We start from the raw sequence: 18,131 nt of genomic DNA on the forward strand, positions 1-18,131 counted from the left end.
GCTAGACCAGACTCTTCAAGACCCTGAGCTGTAACATCCCATTTCTTATAAGACTAGGCACCTGTCCTTTCCTGATGACTTTCACAACTTACCACACCACAGCCCCTACTTAGAATAGACGCACAGAGGGGCCTTGTTCCCGAACAGCAATCCTTCCCTTGGTCGGCTCCCGCCCCGGACTCCAGAGGGTGCCTCCCTCAGTCCCCTTACTGGTCTTCAGCTACCTGCTGGGAATGTAGGCACCACCTGGGCTCCTGGTGTGGTCTGACTTTTGGGTTTTAGTGACAGCCTGCCCAGTCAGACTTCCAGCCTGTATGAACACTAGAGTTCTGTACCCTCAAGGCTTTACCTCCGGCTACAGCCATAATTGGCCATTTGAGGGAAACCTACTTCTGAATACAAGTATTTTTGTTTCATTTTAAGCCCGTCTCACTACTACTACACACTACATAGCTATCGTGAGCCTCAGCCCCACCTTGTTTAACTGGGAGGTTCTGGATTCTGCCCTCTGTGACACTTGCTGATACTTCTGGAAAGGAATCATCAGGTGGTCCATCCATTCCTGAGCCTGTCCTGGGTCCTGCTCAACGATGTCCTGAACTTCGGAATCCAGCTCATTTAGCTTGGAACGCCAGAGATCTAGATCATCCCATATTTTCTGGAGAAGAAAATTGCAAGTCAGCCTGAATGAAGATGTCAAGTTGGATGGGGGCAACTCCTAGTGTTCATATGGTATTTGCATTTGGAAATGCTATCAAAACAATATTGCACAAAAAAAATCAATTCTTTGGGCCGGGGAGATGGCTCAGTGGAATAAGTGCTTCCCTGGCAAGCATGAGGGCCTGAGTTCAATCCCCGGTTACAAAAAAAAAAAAAAAAAAGAATTGCAGCTGGGGAGACAGCTCAGCAGCTTAAGCACCTGTCTGGCTGTCTGGCAAGCGCAAGGTCCCGAGTTCAATCCATGGTCCAAAAAAACACATCGCAGGCATACTTAACACTTAGCAACCATTTGTGATCTAAACTGATAAACTGAAAAGTAATTTTTTTTCTGACTTTTCCTAACTGTAACTGTATTCATCTCAGTATAAATTGGCTGTAGGGGAACAGAAAGACCTGGACATATTTCAGAGATGAATGACAGCAAAAAAGGTTGAAATAGCCCTAACTTTCCAAGAGCTATGAGGTGAACAGTACATTTAAGAAGGGCTATTCAAGGGAGCCTGGTGCAGCACACCTGTATTTCCAGCACTTGGAATGCTGAGGCAGGAGGACTACATGAGCCCAGGACTTCTACCTGGATAACATAGCAAGACCTTGTCAACAAAAGAAAGTAATAGAAAAAGGGCTGGTTACATTTTATATGTAAATATTTTACCTGGAAAACAACTTTATTAAGTGTGAAAATAAAATTAATAAAAACTAGCTGTTTACTCAGAATTAACACAGATGCAGGAAAATCCAGCTGTAGGCCATGAGCAGCAGCTGCTTTTGCTCAAGCTATGGAACTGCTTCTCGGCCTTTTGGCCAAGGTCAAGTGAAGAAACTGCCTAAGAGGTTAGGTTCAATTTCAAGTTTGTCAAACATAAAATATTCAAATTTTATTATTTGTTTAATAATTTCAAAAATTTTTTTTTCAAGAAACAGGAAAATCTGACTTTCTACGTAGTTTCTTCTATATAACAGTAAAGACTGCCAAATAGTGAGCTACATTCGGACCTATTTTTAAAAGTTCCCAGTTATATTAATGTATTTCCTTAAAATGTAGATGCAAATCAGAACCCATACGCTGGCATCTACTTAGAAGCTCAGAGGTAGACTATTAAGCATCTGTACATTTTTCCTTAAGATTTTATTTTGTAAATAAGGAGAAGAGGGAGTTGAAGGAAAGAGAGAAAAATGGAGGAAAAAAGATCTCTCATGTGCTAGCACAAATTTCCTATGATGAATGTGATCATCATGTATATCTAAAATATACCAATAAAATTTAAAAAAAGGTTTTACCTATTTATCAAAACATCTGGATTTTTTTATTTTTCTCTTTATTACCTTGAGAACCAAAGAAAAACCGTTCATATGTTTCTTACTCTGCTGCATTATTCTGCTATCAGTCTTTCCAAGCTAAGTTCCAGGACATACTTCAGGAAGAGGCTTTCCAAGTAACCTTTCCTTCCAGCCCATACGGGGCCCGCCTACCGGCCTTTGAGAGTAGGCGCAGAGCTGGAGGTTAGTCACCAATTCCTGAGGTGATGACCCGGCTGACCTCAGCAGGAGCATTGGACCCGAAATACTACCTGGTGAAGTGAATCCAGGAAGGCGTTACCTTTTGAATTTCTTGGGCTTTCTCAATGTTTTCGCTCTTCTCCTGCAGCATCTTCTCAACCTGCTGGAGCCCACTGTTAATCTCCTGTATCTTCCTGCCCATCCCACAGGATGGCGAGCTCTTCAAGCCTTCACTGTTTATCTGTTCCAAAGGGGAGAATCACAGGTTAGAGGGGCCCGCTCTTCCAGGTCCACATAATGAAATGAAACTCACTGCTCTTGTAAAAATGTGTATGGTCTCGGGAAAAGGATCTCAAGCCAAATTGGATAATGCCTTGGTGATATATCCCAAGTCAAACTGGATAATACCTTGGTGATAAGGCAGCACAGCCAACTAATGAATGGCAGCTGTGTTTACCTGCCTTCTAAATATAATCTAGAGGGGATGGGGAGATAGCTCAGCAGTCTAAGCGCCTGCCTGGCAAGCGCAAGGACCTGGGTTTTGATCCCCAGTACCACATGCTGTGCAGGTCCCAGAACCCCAGGCACATGTGCCAGCTGTTGAAACAGGCGTGATAGCGCACGCCTGTAATTCCAGCACTGGGGAGGCTGAGACAGAAGGATCACTACAAGTCTGAGCTCTGTAGTGAGAGCCTGTACCAAATAAATACAGAAAATTAAAATAAGTATAATCTAGAAATAAAGTGGTTAGTGTAAATAACAAAAAATTATGTGCTGTGTTTGGCAAGGCTACTGGGTACTCTTTGAAACATGTCCCTATGGATCAAATGGGGTGAAAAAATTCCTGTGTGGTACATTATTTATTATATGAGTTCTCCAGTTTATCAGAAAATTCTTTGCACAGATCTGTTTTTAGTAAAACCAGACATATTCTCAAGCCTATTTTAAAAACAAAATGTAATTTCCATCTTCATATTCATCTGGGTAAAACAATCTTCTGTTTTGTGTGGCTGTTTCTTATATTTTCCCAGCAACCAGAAATTTAGCTTCTTGGTAGTTTAAGTTAAAAAAAAAAAAAAATCTAAATGACTTAAGAAAATAACTTGTCCTGGGAAAGATAATGTATGCTGAATGTATCATTTTGCAAATACTGGATTAGTTTGTGTTACTTTTCTTTTTGATAGGCTTTCTCTAAGCAGCCACTAAATAACCAAATAATACTATATACTTCATAGAATCCTTTTAATCCGCATGCTATCTGTGTAGCCACTGAGACTAACCGTGTCCCATGCAGATAAGCACACAGCTGCAGAAGCCCAAACACACTAAGGGCCAGAGCTGAGGTCACACAGGTCAAGGCAGGGCTGACCTTGGCCTGAGAAGACCTCAGTTTCCCAGACTTCATTCCAGGTTCTAGCCCCATCAGACTGTTGATTCTTTCCTAACCTGCACACCATACCACAGTCAAGATTAATTTTTTTCTTCTCTTTCTTTCTTTCTTTTTTTTTTTTTTGGTGGCCAGCTCAGCCCATCTTGGGGGCAGGGCTGGCATAACATGTGGTGCCAGGGATTGAACTGTGGTCCCTACGCTTGCCTAAGCAGGCACGTTAGATCACTGAGCTATCTCACTGGCCCAGAGTTTTTTTCAATCTCACTTTGATTCTGTATTATTTTTTTCTTACAGGCAGTGTAACAAACGCAACATGAAGTCTTCTGATATTTGGGGCAGTTACTCTACTGATATAAACCCAAACCATTTAGTTATACCACCAGAGATCAACATTTGAGGTAACTAAGCAACCGGCTAAATACACACAATGATACTGTCTCTCCTGCCCAGAGCCCTCAGCTTCTTAAAAACCAAAAATAAGTACAAAAACCCAGCTGCTTGGTGTTATAAACACACGTTCACAGTGGAAGTGAGCAACCATCATATCTCTGGTGATACAACTAAATGGTTTGGGGTTGTATCAGTAGAGTAACTGCCCCAAATATCGGTTAATGAGTTACCATCAACTTACTCTGTAGGCCTTTTTACACAAAGTATTCATGAGAACAACATTTAGTTTTTCTCAATATATTTAGTAGCCTCTCAAAACCAAAACCTTCTCAAGAAAGCATTTAAAAGGCTTTCTTGTGTGTAAATAAAAGAATTGCTGTATTAGGTTACTCATTTTTTTTAAAATACAGAATAGGTTTTCCTAAGAAATCTGTCATGTAAGTAAAGGATAAGATTCTAGCAACGAAGTCTGAAATACAATTTTTGGTCTGAGGGCTGAAGATCTGCATTGTTTATCAAGTTCTAAGTATTCTGAGCTTCAAAAAGCGACACTAAAAGCCTTCGATGGCTGCTGAACAAAGCAAAATTTTCTTCCATTCGGTTTGAGTTGCCTTTTTTATTTCAATAACTTGGTCTTGCTAAATACCTCTGTCTTCAATACTACAATATACTCCTACCCTTGTTCAAATCTGCATTCTGAAGTATAAGAAGATCTGTCCAGGTATGTTTTGTGAGAATTCAGTTAGCATCATAATTGAACAGACACTCTAAGTATTACTTCTAGTGAGCTGTGAAATTTGTGTTCTTACTGTCCTTGGTCATAATTTCCACATGTTTCGGGGAATATATTTTAAAGCATGCCCCAAAATGTTTCTGCAGTGTAAATGATACTAATCATCCAAGTAAAAGGTAGTGTATGACTTTTTAAATGTAGACAAAGAAAAACTAAGCATGCAGACAACTAAAATATACACATAATCTAATATTCTGTTATCTGTGTCACTTACTTAGGGTATCTTTATTTCAGCATTCAATGAAAAAAAAAAAACCCAACATTTAACAAAACTCTATAAAACCAGTCAGAGCTAAAATCAGGGCAAATGCAAAAATAACCTTAAGAGATGTCTCTCTTCTTACTCAATCCAACAACAGCAACCCGAGGACAAACATTGTTATTACCTTCTCATCTATGTCTTCTAGCGCTTTTCTGCACTCTTCCACCTGGGATTCAATCTCGGCAGGGACTATGGTATACATCTCGGAATACTTGATGCGCAGTTTTTCCATAATATTCCCAAATGTTAGCTTCCCTTTCTCAACAAAGCTCTGAAGCTCCTAAAAACGAGAGAGTTTCCATACTCACAGGGAAAGGTTTAGCTCTAAAAAGTGAAAGCGACCTTCTAGCGCGTCCTCCTGACTTAAATAAGCAACCCCTGTGTGACAAAACCTCACTATTGATACAAGCTGATTAACCCGGAGAGATACCCAGTTTAGTCAGATGATACTTTCTAATTTGTAAGAAATAAACTTGATATCTCTTCACTGTGTCAAACCATTGTTGAAAAAAAAAAAAAAAAAAAAGACATCACAACATCCTTCCTGCTTCTAAAGTGCCTCTAAGATTTAACTGTATCCCAGCCTGATTCAGAAAGCTACAAGTAGCAAAAAGTTTCAAAGAAGTTTTATGGTGGTGTTATTAACTTGTCGCTATTTCTGCTTCTTCCTACGTTATCATCACAACCAGTCAAGGCCACTAAAAGCTCAATGCTCCAAGCGAAAGTGTCCGTTTCAGGTAATTAGACAGCCTGGCCGAGCTCAACTCCTTTCAAAAGGGAGAGTTCCAGTTCCACGCGAAGAATGTAGGTTTCAGGAGATAAAAAGAAGCCTGAACAAACAGCCCATTGGTTGTGGCCTAGAAATAAAATCTGATCTATGTACTCCCGCAGTAATTATATAAAGGAGAAACCCATTGGTTTGGGAAAGGTTCCCAAAGATCAAGTGGAAAAATACTTCTTGACTTTCCTGTGGCTTTTTTGTTGTTTGTTTTGTTCATACAGTAGCGGTTTGGGGCATTATTTGTGGTAATGGAATGAGTCACCGTGCTGAAGAATGATGACAATTTTAAATGGCTCTGCGATGTGTCACCGCTTTCTTTTTCTGAACAAGTCTGGACAGGGAACAGTAGCGCGTGGTGGCATTCAGACACAGGAGGGCCTGGAGGTGCGGATGTCATCTGTCACCCACGCCTGGCCCTGAGGAAAGGCTCCATTCACAGCGGGGCTCTGGGGCTGTAAGTTTCCTATTTTTTTTTTTTTTTTTAAACAATGAATAACCAGAAGTCCCAGCTCCCAGCAGCAAGAGGCTTTAAAATACACCACCAAATGTCACTTTTTACCACTGTCGTGGAACTGGAAAGACAGAAGAGGTCATTCTGAAGAACTGAGTTCTCCAAGTCCCTGGCCCCCGTCAGAGGTGAGACGTCATGCGGCCTAGAGGAGTCTGCCAGGGCACCCACGGGAGGGAGCGCTGACCTCACACCTGGCTGAGAAAGGCGGCTGGCTCCACACTCACCCCTTGTCCCTCGCCCCTGCTCTCCAGCCACACCCGTCCGCTCCAGGACTCTGCCCGGCGACGCCGAGGGGCCTCTGCCTGTGCTTCCCTGTCCCCCTGGATGTCCCCCCGAACATTTCTACACCCCTCCTCAGTGAGCTACCTCCCTCCCAAGGACTCAGAACACCAGAGCAGGGCCCAGGATCACCCTCCCCTCGCCTACCTCCAACTGCTCTGCCCACTCGGGGTGACCCTCTGAGGCCATGTTTTGCAAAGAAATTGTGCTCTGCATAAATAAATTCTTCAAAGCAACGATTTCTTTTGAGAAGGAAAGTCGTTCCTGGATTTCAGTGTGTATCAGTTCCTTACTGCCTTGAGCTTTCTGAAGAAGCCTGAAAGAAAGCACCAAAACATAATTATTTCTGTGAAATAGTTTTATTGCAGCAATTATAAAAATGTCTGAACAGCACACAAAAAAGGAGATTTTATTCCAGTTTCCAATGATTTATACACTACGTGCCCTTCCGTTCTCTCAGCAACCTCTCCCAAGGCCTCGCCCTCCATCTCCCTGTCCCGCACGCCACGTCCTCCCACACGCCCTGCAGCGCTTGTCCTCGTCCTTCACGGCCCTTGCTCTTGGACCAAAATGGCTTTGAGCTGGGCCTGGAGTCGACGGGTGGGCACCCCCGCACACTCAGCCCCATGTGGCTTTGTCTCCTCAGCTGACCCCAACTGCTGTGGAGGGAACAGCGTGGACGAGGCTGCTGAGGGGGGAAACAGCCTTCCGAGCGAGGTCGACGCATCTGCCAAGTATTCAACATTCTGTGACATATCAATAAACACACATTGGCTCTGTTCTCACGCCTCTTAGCCAACATATTTCTTCTACCTGGCTGTTGTGCCGTACCCTTTATATTTGTATTTGTTTTAAAAAAAATTTTTATGTATTTTGGTACGGGGTCTTACTATGGCAGCTTGGACTTGTAGTAATCCTCCTGTTTTCAGCCTCCCCAGCGCTGGGATTACAGGCGTCTGTCACCACGCCCAGTCTCAGTGGCCGGTTTAGCATGCCCAGGGGCAGGGCCAGCAGTGCATGCGGTGCCAAGGATTGAACCCTGGTCCCTGCACTTGCCTAAGAGGCACGTGGTCCAATGAGCCATCTCGCCGGCCCTTGTACCATTTATATATTTTATTAATAAAGCAGTAAACATGTTCCCTCTGGGTCTAAGAGCTGCTCTAGTGAATTAACAACCTGGGGCAGAGGTAGCTAGTCAACCACAAGAATAGTGACACCAGCCACTTCCAAATGGTTTCTAAAGTGGGGACATCATTGTGGGTTTGAAATCTGAAAATGTAGGCTCTAAGCAATGTCCAGGTGTCAGAACAGAACTGCAGGAGATCCAGCTGGTGTCAGCTGGCCGCCCACATGTATCTGGTGTCCGAAGTATGTGCTAAGTGCCGCTGAGAGAGTAAAGTCTTTTCTTTAAGAGCATTTCTAGCCAGAAAATTATCATATGATCCAATGTTTCTTATCTTTTTTTTTTTTTTTTGGTGGAACTAGGGATTGAACTCAGGCCCTTGCTATTGAGCCATCTCCCCAGCCCCAATCCAATGTTTCTACAACTTCTTGCTATCTGTCTCAATGATCTCCTGACAGACCCAGGGATTCTGGTAGAAGAATATTTACTGCAGTGCTTTTATGAAAGTAATAGAATTGCATGGAAAGTTTCTTACTTAGACCTTGGTTAAATAAATGCTAGGACATTCATGTGGTAGACACACAGACATTTTAAAACAATGAGGCACTAGAAACCAAACACGATATGCTGATAAATTACGTAGCAGAAGAGAACAATAGCAGTGTGATCTCCATTTGTTTAAGAAGAATTTGTGTGTGAGTGTGTGTGTGTGTGTGGTACCAGGGATTGAACTCAGGACCTTGCTCTTGCCTGGCAGGCGCTTATGCCACTGAGCTATCTCCCTGTCCCTAAAAAGAAATTCTTCAGTAAAAAAGATAAGAATACAAAAATCCAAATGAGAATAAAAGGAACTGGCAGTCATTGTTACTAAGTGATGAGATTAAGCATGCATTTTATGCTACTCCTCAAGATTTTTCTCCACTTTCTAATTTTCCTATAAAAAAACAGCAGACATTAAAAAGAAATTTGAATGGAATCTCTACTCGGTAATACCAGAATAGAAAGTCAGTACTTGTTTTAATTATAATTATTTTAAAAATTATAATTATTGACCTGTGTCATCCCCTTTGATGCCTATCACTGCTGACTCAATTCTGTAGCATACTTAGGCATTGTTCTACATATACATACATATGTATCATATATGTATATAATATACATCTATTGTATATGCATATTGCCCAGCCAAGCACATTTCCTCCCCAGGTCTCCACAGCCCTTACTTGTTGCATCGCTCTTGCATGGACACGAGCTCCTGAAGGACGCGCACTGTTCCTGTCCCGTCAGAACCTTCTGGAACATCCCGGATGCTTTTTGTGCGCTGCACGAGCAGAGTCAGCACCAGCTGCTGCTTCTGCACACTCTCCTCGCACTGGCACAGGGAGGCCAGCGCCTCAGACAGTGCCTCTGTGCTGGCGGCCTCTTTCATTTGAGAAATTTCTGGGAGTTCCTCTTGAAGATTTTCTAGAATAATTGCTTCTCGTTTAACCTAATTCAGTACCAACAACAACAGAGCAATAGTAAGTAAAACATACTCTTGCCACTACTCGGACCAGAAATGTCCCCGGGGAGCCATTATTTTTGAATACACATTAAAAAAATTTGAATATGTTCTCTTTGAAGTTTTTTTTTTTTTTTTTTTTTTTTTTTTGGTGGAGCCAGAGATTGAACTCAGGCCCTTGTACTTGCCAGGGAAGTGCTTATTCCACTGAGCCACCTCCCCGCCCCCTGAAAGGTTCTTATTATCATGTCTGAGTTCAAAGTGATATTTGCTCTTCAAAGCTGGGAATAGTAGCCCTGTGCTAGCAGGCACTAGTTGCTGCTGTGGGCTGAGGCAATTGTTGTTGAAGATTTCTTTCTTTTTTTGGTGGTATCAGGGATCAAACTCAGGAGCTTGCCCTTGCCAGGCAAGCACTTATTCCACTGAGCTATCTCCCTGACCCCTGTTGCTCAAGAGTTAAAGTAGTTCATCTCTGTTTCAGGTTTCGGCTGCGTTACGCAACAATCTCTTCTCCGAAGAGATCCATGAGTTAAAAACGCCCCACAAAACTGCTTCCCCTGTCAGAGGGTGGGCAACTGCTGGAAACAGAGGCATTTCTGCAGGTCTCTTTTCTTTTCTTCCCATCTTGCTTGGTCTGTTTCAAAGCTACATCTAGGAGACCCTATTAACACGACACCTGCCAGCGAGAAAGTAGCCAGAATGACTGAACCCATCATGTACTCACTAAACCACTGGCATCAGCCAGAAACATATAACTTATTTCAACGTGTATCTGGAAACTAGCATCTCTACAGCCCTGAACAAAGACATAGAAGTCTCCAAGGGCCCTGCATTGGAGGGTTCCTGTGCTCCTATGCACACCCTCTGGTCCTCCCTTTGGCTGCATTATGAATCTATCTCCTCCTGCCTGTGTCACGTTAACTCTCCTGCTCTGGTGTGGTACATCTGCAGTGGGAGTGCACCACCCCAGTGGGCTGTACTCACAGTAACTAAAATGATGAGCACAGCCCTGGACATCCAGTAGGATGGGCCGGGGCAGAGAAAGAAAGCCCACGGGAAGGCAGGAGGCCCAGCATCAAGGGAGTTTCCAGGGCCTGGTGGTCTGAGGCATCCAAGGCCTCCAACTTCCGTCTCCATTCAGTTTAGGGGCTGGACCCAGGGCCTCACTCAGCACAGGCAAGTACTGCAATACTGGGCTTCATCTTCAGCTTTTTTAAAATTTTCACACCCAGGCTGATCTCCAACATGTGAACCCCTGTCTCAGCCTCCCAGGTAGCTGAGATTACAGGGACGTGCCACCATGCCTGTCAAAGCTTCTCCCCTCTGGACTCTATCATTAAGAAAGGAGCGCTGGGTTGGCCTTTTGGATCTTGTGTGGAGACGGAGCTCTATGGGGTAGAGCAGCTGACCGTGAAGGGACCTCTGCCTGCCTTGGGCAAGGTAACTGTGCTGTGCCTGCCAGCTGCTCACACGCCCCGGCCTAGAGCAATAAAGCTGCCAGGCTCAGAGATCAAGCAGTTCTCTTAATGGGGAAGACTGACTGCCTTTGTTTCTCAAGGCCCCGGTCATTTCTGAGAGCTTTTGCATCCAATGTGCCCTCCTCGTTCTGTACCCCCATGAAAACCCCAATGCATACAAGCAATCCGGGGTCTTAGCTCCCAGAGAGCTCTGACTTTCCTGGATGCTCCCAAATCATATTCCACTGTGTCTTCATTTAAGCCTTCACTGAAACTCACGTAGGAGGTTGGGAGCCTCATCAGTCCCAGACAGACAGATCTCAGAGGTCATGGATGGTACGCTGGATCCATTTATCAGATCCATTATGAACAATGCTGCCAATGTTGAGCGGCAAAAAATGGAAAAGGTGAGCCCAAAGTGGCAAGAATGAGGCAGAGCGGCGGGGCGGCCACGCGCGCCTCGTGACCCATGTAGGTCCCCGTGCTCTGCACTTGAGGGTACAAATGTGGACCTAGCTATGGGAGCCGACTCTTCCGGGCTCCTCACACCTAAGCATAGCTAGCTGGAAGTCAGGGACGGTGGGCAGCGCAGGGCAGCCAGCCGTATGGATCCCGGGCATGGGATGAGGTTCCACAGATCACTGCGTCCAACTTCTCGACCAGCGCCTCACAGATAAGGGAGCTGCCATGCTGATGGGCGCTTCCGGTACGCACTAGATTCAAAGAGCCACGTCTGCTGTCCCGGAGCCTCTCCTGGTGTTTGCCTACGTGGTGACAACCACAGACGGGCAAATGCTGCGACAGGGATTCACTCACAGCCAAGGGCCTAAGTGCACAGACCTCTCCTGTTTCTGGGCTCCTAGTTCCTACTGGTGTCCCTACTCGTGTCTCTTTCCAAAGTGAAGCACCTGCCAAGCAGCCCCAGTCCCAGGCTCTGCTGCCTGCTCTAAGTGGTGAGTGACTGAGGAGAGAACCCAAAGGGGAACCTTGTAGGGCAGAGCTAGGTCTCGAGCCCGGGCCCTCATGCACATGGGCGGCAAGGGCTCCCATACGGGGCTAACCCCAGCCCGAGAACAAGTCCTAGTAAGATGATAATTTTACTCAAAAGCCAGGCAATCCTTCATCTTGTGAATTGATACACCGTGCTTCCCCCAGCCAGCAGAACCCTACTGGGAAATAAGTAACAGATCAACTACAGAGAGAAACAGTACCAAGAACGGATTTCAAATGCATTATTCTTAGAGAAGAGAAGCCAAAAGTGACAGGCCAGGTGAGCTCATGTTATATGTTTTGGAAAAGGAAAAATTCCAAGAAAAGAAATGGGTTACGTGAAGGGACACGGGGAGAGTTTTAGGGAATGTGAAAATGTTCTAAATCTTGGTTTTGATGATGGTCATGTGGCTGCACGCATGTGTCAACGCTCAACAAATTTTATGCTAAGTTTTTATTGCTTTGGGGACAAAGTTCTCTAAACAGTCAAATAAATGTTGTGAAGATTATACATCTACTTAGTCATCTTCAAAGGGCTCTTCAACTCCTGGATTTTCCTTGGATTTAGAATCAGAATAAAACTGGCCATAAAACATTTATTCTCAGTCAATTATAAAGAAAAGTTACGAAAGAGCAGAGGCTGGATGTGGTGGTGCACGGCAGTTCTCCCAGTACTGGGCAGAGAGGTAAGGGGAGCACAAGTTCTGTCCTAGCCTTGGCAACTTGGTGACCCAGCAAGACCCTGTCACAAAATTTTAAAATAGCTGTGTGTGGTGGCGCATGCCTGTAATCCAGCCCTCGGGAAGCTGAGGTAGGAGGATTGAGGTGAGTTTAGGCCAGTGTGAAAATCCTGAGTTTAATCTACAGTACTGAGAAAGAAGAGGAAGAGAGGGAGGGAGGAAGAGATGCAGCAGCAGAAAAGAAAGAAAAGAGGATGTGAAAAAAGGAGAGAGCGGGGGAGGGATATCTTAGCTGTACCAAAAGCTATCACAGGGAAATAATTAAAAACCCAGAACTACTGTGACAGGAGCTAACAAAGAAACGACTTTTGGTACAAGTGAAAGAAGCCAGGGCTGGGGAGATGGCTTAGCGGAATAAGCGCTTCCCTGGCAAGCACAAGGACCTGAGTTCAATCCCCGGTTCCACCAAAAAAAAAAAAAAAAAAAAAAAAATCTCAGTTTCAGGCAGTCTCTCTGGACAAGAGTAAAATAAAGAAAGAAGCCAGGCTTCCATCTCCAATTATCCCCGAAGACTTGGCTTTATTCTACCACACTAAGATCAGTGACACCTAAAATAAGTGATTATCCTGGATAACTAGAAGTTAATAATTATGCCAACTACATTCTGTTTATAAAACAGAAAGATTGGAAGGGGCAAAAGTTAAATAAAAAATTAAATTTCTTTTTTAATTTGTAAATGTATAAGCTGGGCATTTCAGGTTTCAAAAAATCCTATTGTGTATTTCAAATGCTTATACTACTTTAAATATTTAAAAAGCAGAAGTTTCTTTTGTCACATGTGAAGGCACCAACCATGCTCAGAGAATCTTACAGGTGCAGATGTTTGGACGATGTAAGTTTTACTGGGAGGATAAGAGCCCATTTGAACTCGTACATGAGAGTGGGGGTGCAGCACTTGCCTAGTGTGTGCAAGGCCCTGGCTGTGAGCCCCAAAAGACAAAAAGTATGTATCATTTTGATGCATGCAAATGTAACAGAGAAGCCAGGTATAGTGGTGTTCCTACAGTCCCAGCTACTTGGGAGGCTGCAGTATGTATTACACACACACACACACACACACACACACACACACACACACACACGTGTATGTACACATACCCATATAGATTTATCAATATAAATAGATAAGACTGATGAAGAGCTATTTTGGATTCCTATGAGGGCAAAGGAGACAGTAATGCGTATGACGTGATAAAACCTTAACCCAGCGCTCAGAACCATCTCTGTTCTTCTAGTAACTGTTATTGTATTACATGAGGTCCTTTGCTTATGCTACCCTTCCAAAAATACACTGTGTTAGCAGATTTTGTCAAATGTTTGTATGAATGACTAAAAAACTCTGAATGGTCAGAGTTAATAAGATGTGGCTGCAGATTGGTAGAACGCAATGTTGTGATAAAATAAAAAGCAGCCGGGCCTGGTGGTACATGCCTGCAACCCCAGCACTCAGGAGGCTGAGGAGGAAGACTTTGGCAAGTTTGAGTCCAGCCTGAACTACATAGCAAGACCTTGTGTCAAAAAATCAAGACAAAAAAAATCCTTGGAACCAGGGATAAAACAAAGCGAGAAGAACAAAGTTTGGAATTAGTCCAAACTGGATTTGAGTAAGAGCCATCCCTCAACAAATGTTTTCAAAGGTCCCAGCAAGTGGAAGGCTGCAGCAGGGCCGGTGGCGAGGCCGAGCCCCACCTCAGCCCACAGGGGCTCGCAGGCCACTGCCCGATGTGTGGGGCTCAGGCTCCAATTACACAATGGTATCAGTCATTTACCTCCCGAGGCCAAGCCACTGCCTGAGCTCTCCTCAGCGGCGACAGTGGGACTCAGAAAAGGGGTCATTTCCCAAGTTCCTCACAGCTGGAACCTTGAAGAGATTGCTCCCTAATCAAACCTCACCAGCACCACTCAAATGCCACTCGTTTTCCAGAACACCAAATTCCATGCAGATTAACACAGTGCTTACAACTTCAATCTCAGAGCACATGACTTCCCTACAATTAAGTATCGATTCATCTATATTTCTATCTTAAGTAACTTCAGCAAAAGTTATGAAATGAATGAGAAAGGTTTTCATTTAATGTTCTCAATTGTACCTCATTTAAACCTGGCCCTTTGATAAGATTACAGTATCATCTAGGACAATTTTGCACAATTTTTAATTTTCTTTATGTATGTGAAGCCCAAATCCTAAGCCATGATTAAACTGACACCGTGATTGGGCTGTATTAGCGAGGTCTTCTCGGAGGTATTTTTCAGAGAGAACACTGTACCTTGTATCTTCAAGTCCACGCTTAACAACTGCAGCTAATTTCCATAGCTAACAATTGTGGCTAATTTCAAAATTAGTAGATTATTATGCACACTGTCTAATTCTAACCTCTAGTATAATGAATGGAGAGACAGTTATTTTTTTAAGAGGTGTTAACTTATCTTCACAATAAAGATTTTAAAATTTCCAACCAGCAAGTAGTCACTCATTTATAAGAATTATCTGATACATATTTTTACATATTTCATGTATATTTTTAAAACCACGATCATAAAACAATCTCATGGGATATGTAGCGGTACCTTGTTCACCAACTTGATCCTTTCCACAGTTCTGGTTGCAAATTGAATTGGATGAGAACCGAGTAAAATTTCCCCATAACGTCAACAGTGAACCTGAGCATTCAATCTGCAGCCTTTTTTTTGGTACCAGGAATCGAAGTCAAGACCTTGGGCTTGCCAGGTAGGCACTGTGTTCCTGGGCTATATCCCTGACCCTAAGCAGGGTCAAATTTGATTTGGTTCTTGTCCCATTCGGTTTGTGACCAGAATCGTCACGACACAAAGTGGTGGTCATGAGCGGCATAATACTTGTCCGGCGCTAACACGCGACACTCACTTCCTCGCTGATGCACTTCCACTCCTGCGCCAAGTGCTCGCTGCACAGCGCCCACTCCCTGGCGGCCTCCAGCGCGCAGAGCCAGCGCTCCCACAGCGCCGCCGCCGGGGCCCCGCGCACGCCCTCGCCGGCGCCCTCCGTGCACCTGCGCCCCAGGCGCTGGGCGGCCCTGCGCAGCTGCATCAGCCCCTCCTCGGCGGACACGAGATCGGACACCAGGGCCTTGGGAAAGAAAAGACAAGAGATAGAGGGTCGGATGTCTCATTCTTTCCTGAGACCTAGAAATAATCTCAAATTTTGAACAATTAATGATTTTAATCCCCTACAAGTATCATACGTTCCATTTCTTGTCCTTCAGAAGTTCATCTGGCCTGAGGAACTATGTATTCTGTCCTGGGCGAGCGTGGGACCATGGGGACAAATAGTGACCCATAAACCAAAACTTGCATGTTAGAATGCATTTTCAATGGTAAATATTCTAAAAGGGCATTTTATGATTTTAACTTAAGTCTCATAATTTACTAGGTAGTTCATCTGTACATTTACTGTACAAATATCAACACAATTTAAATTTTTTTTTAGTGTCCGTTTTGGGGGAAATGTTAAGCACAGGTGACTTCAAATGCCCTCATCCAAATGCTAAAATAATACCCCTGATTCCAACATGACAATAAGGAAAAACCTGAATTGCTTAGTGGGAGTATAAGGTGACAAATTCAGGTGAGCAAGGATGGCGACAGCTCCCTCGCTGCGGCTCTGTTACTAATCCAGCAGGATCCCTCAAAATAATGGAAAGCGAAGGTTCCAGAAGGCCACCCCCAAGCTCAGGCTGCCCGCAGGGGGGTTCTGCCCGGCGAATCCGGATCATTACACCTCTCAGAACCACTGCTCTGTGTTTTTCTCTCCAGCTTCCGGCTGGAGGAATCGTCACAGGTCTCAGCTCAGGCTGAGGATTTCCGTGGGGTGGGACACAGCCCCACTCTGTGCCGCTCCCCATGCTGTGCTAAATGTCAAGTGCCACCCAGACTCGCTGGGGCCCGCATGGGCCATTACCCTGCTCTGCTCCAAGCGCCCCAGAGCTTCTTTATAAGACACGGGCAGCAGGCACACGGCGAGCCTCAGGGTGGTCTCTGCTTTCTGGAGGCGAGTACACATGTCTTCTTTAGCGCTTCTGTAGCATCTGTAATCCTCAAGACATCTGTGACACAGACAGAGGAAAAATGGTATCACATTTTATGAACACAATGTTGAGCTCCCCAAAGTCGAATTTTCCAAATTCAACTTTTTTTAAAAAATGAGAAGATCATTTTCTTTTCTTACGCCATTCAAGGCATTTTGACACGTCTTTATTGATTACCCATCCTCAGAGGGGCTTATGGATCACTTTAAACACAAACTTTAACTAGCATATAAGGCTGCCTTCAAAACAACTTGGAGAGCTTTTAAAAAAAGAGTTCTTTTCATTAAAGCAAAAACTTGCATTTGTAGGCATTCCTAGTGATCTATAAATGGGTACAATTCATGTAGAAACCCACTAAGTCTAAAAATGCTCTTCTCTTTTGGTTCATTAATTCAGCTTCTGCAATCTACCTTAAGGAACTAATCCTAAATATAAGAAACTTCCTAAAACATAACAGATAAAATCTTTTGCACAGTAAAATCTTATTCCTCTGCAAAACCTCTATCTAACAAACAAGTTAAATTATCAGAAACCATTTTATAAAGTTTTTCATAACCATTACAATTGTCTGTATAAATGGTCTGTCACGATAAGAAAAAGGCAAAAAATTAAAGTAGGCTATTTATATACATGTTGTATATAAAACACTATTAAAATTATGTATGTAAAATGCACTGACCTCAAACACCCACAGAGAATAATTTACAAATCTGCATCAAATGTGCTTTTAAACCAAATAAGCACACCAATAACCTGGCAAGAAATTAAGGACCCCAACCCTGCACAAACAGGCAAAGTTGTGGCTCCAAGCTTTCGCTGCCTGGAGAGTAGTTGTGAGTTTTACTTTCCTCCGACTCTTACCACGCAGGCCTGCATGGGCTGAATAGCTGTTTAATAGAGAACTCTGTCTGTGAAGAATATTTTAGTACACAACTATGAAGGACTGACTGGCCCTTACAGACTAAATTCATACAAAGTAGTAAGAAAATAACCCAATAAATCCAGATAAAGGGTCGCACAGACGTTTCACCGAAGAACTATGGCTGATCAACAGATACTCAGATCGAGCTCAGCAGTGAGAGAAATGCAAATAAAACCACAATGAGATTAATTCTTACTCATTAGACTGACAAGAATAACTAGTATGGGTATGAGACAACTGGATTATTTTATTTGCCATTAAAAATTAAGGATGCTCATATCTGTTCACATAGGCATCCACCCTTAAATACATTCCATGGAAAACTCTTACATTTAAAAATGTTCCTACGGGTACTCTATGAGGGCAAAATTAAACAAAACTGAAAATAATGCAAATGTCCACTGATAGCCAAGTACACAGTTTTTACTACAGGCTAGGACATGAGTCATAATTATGAGTTTCAAAAAGTGACAGAATACACAGTAGGTGCTGGCTTAAAAGTCACTGATAGAACACATCCACACTAACAGTATGATGAAAAGCAGGGAGAAGACAAACAGATTTGAATTAATAGCTCCAAGAGGGGAGAGAAAAATAGTTCTGAGCAGAGAGAGAACACGTGAAAGAATTAAATTAATGACGTTTATCTTTGAAACTTTGGGTACAACATGTTTATTTTGGGCTGGGCATGTAGCTCAGTAGCATAAG

The 18,131-nt window shown here is 43.6% G+C and overlaps 1 protein-coding gene across 1 annotated transcript in view; it reads right to left on the reverse strand.

The window, feature by feature from the left end:
* The window catches only part of Syne2 (spectrin repeat containing nuclear envelope protein 2), a 225,010-nt gene that overhangs the window by 125,706 nt on the left and 81,173 nt on the right, over nt 1–18,131 (reverse strand). The window contains exons 33-39 of the mRNA XM_023702960.1: nt 16,375–16,519; nt 15,322–15,543; nt 8,973–9,238; nt 6,774–6,942; nt 5,180–5,335; nt 2,321–2,461; nt 476–658 (exon numbers count right to left, since the gene is read on the reverse strand). Of these exons, the coding sequence (XP_023558728.1) occupies nt 476–658; nt 2,321–2,461; nt 5,180–5,335; nt 6,774–6,942; nt 8,973–9,238; nt 15,322–15,543; nt 16,375–16,519 (1,282 nt within the window). The remainder of the gene's footprint in view (nt 1–475; nt 659–2,320; nt 2,462–5,179; nt 5,336–6,773; nt 6,943–8,972; nt 9,239–15,321; nt 15,544–16,374; nt 16,520–18,131) is intronic.

This window comes from Octodon degus, unplaced genomic scaffold (genome assembly GCF_000260255.1).
Source record: "Octodon degus isolate 3935 unplaced genomic scaffold, OctDeg1.0 scaffold00007, whole genome shotgun sequence".
Classification (NCBI taxonomy): Eukaryota; Metazoa; Chordata; class Mammalia; order Rodentia; family Octodontidae; genus Octodon; species Octodon degus.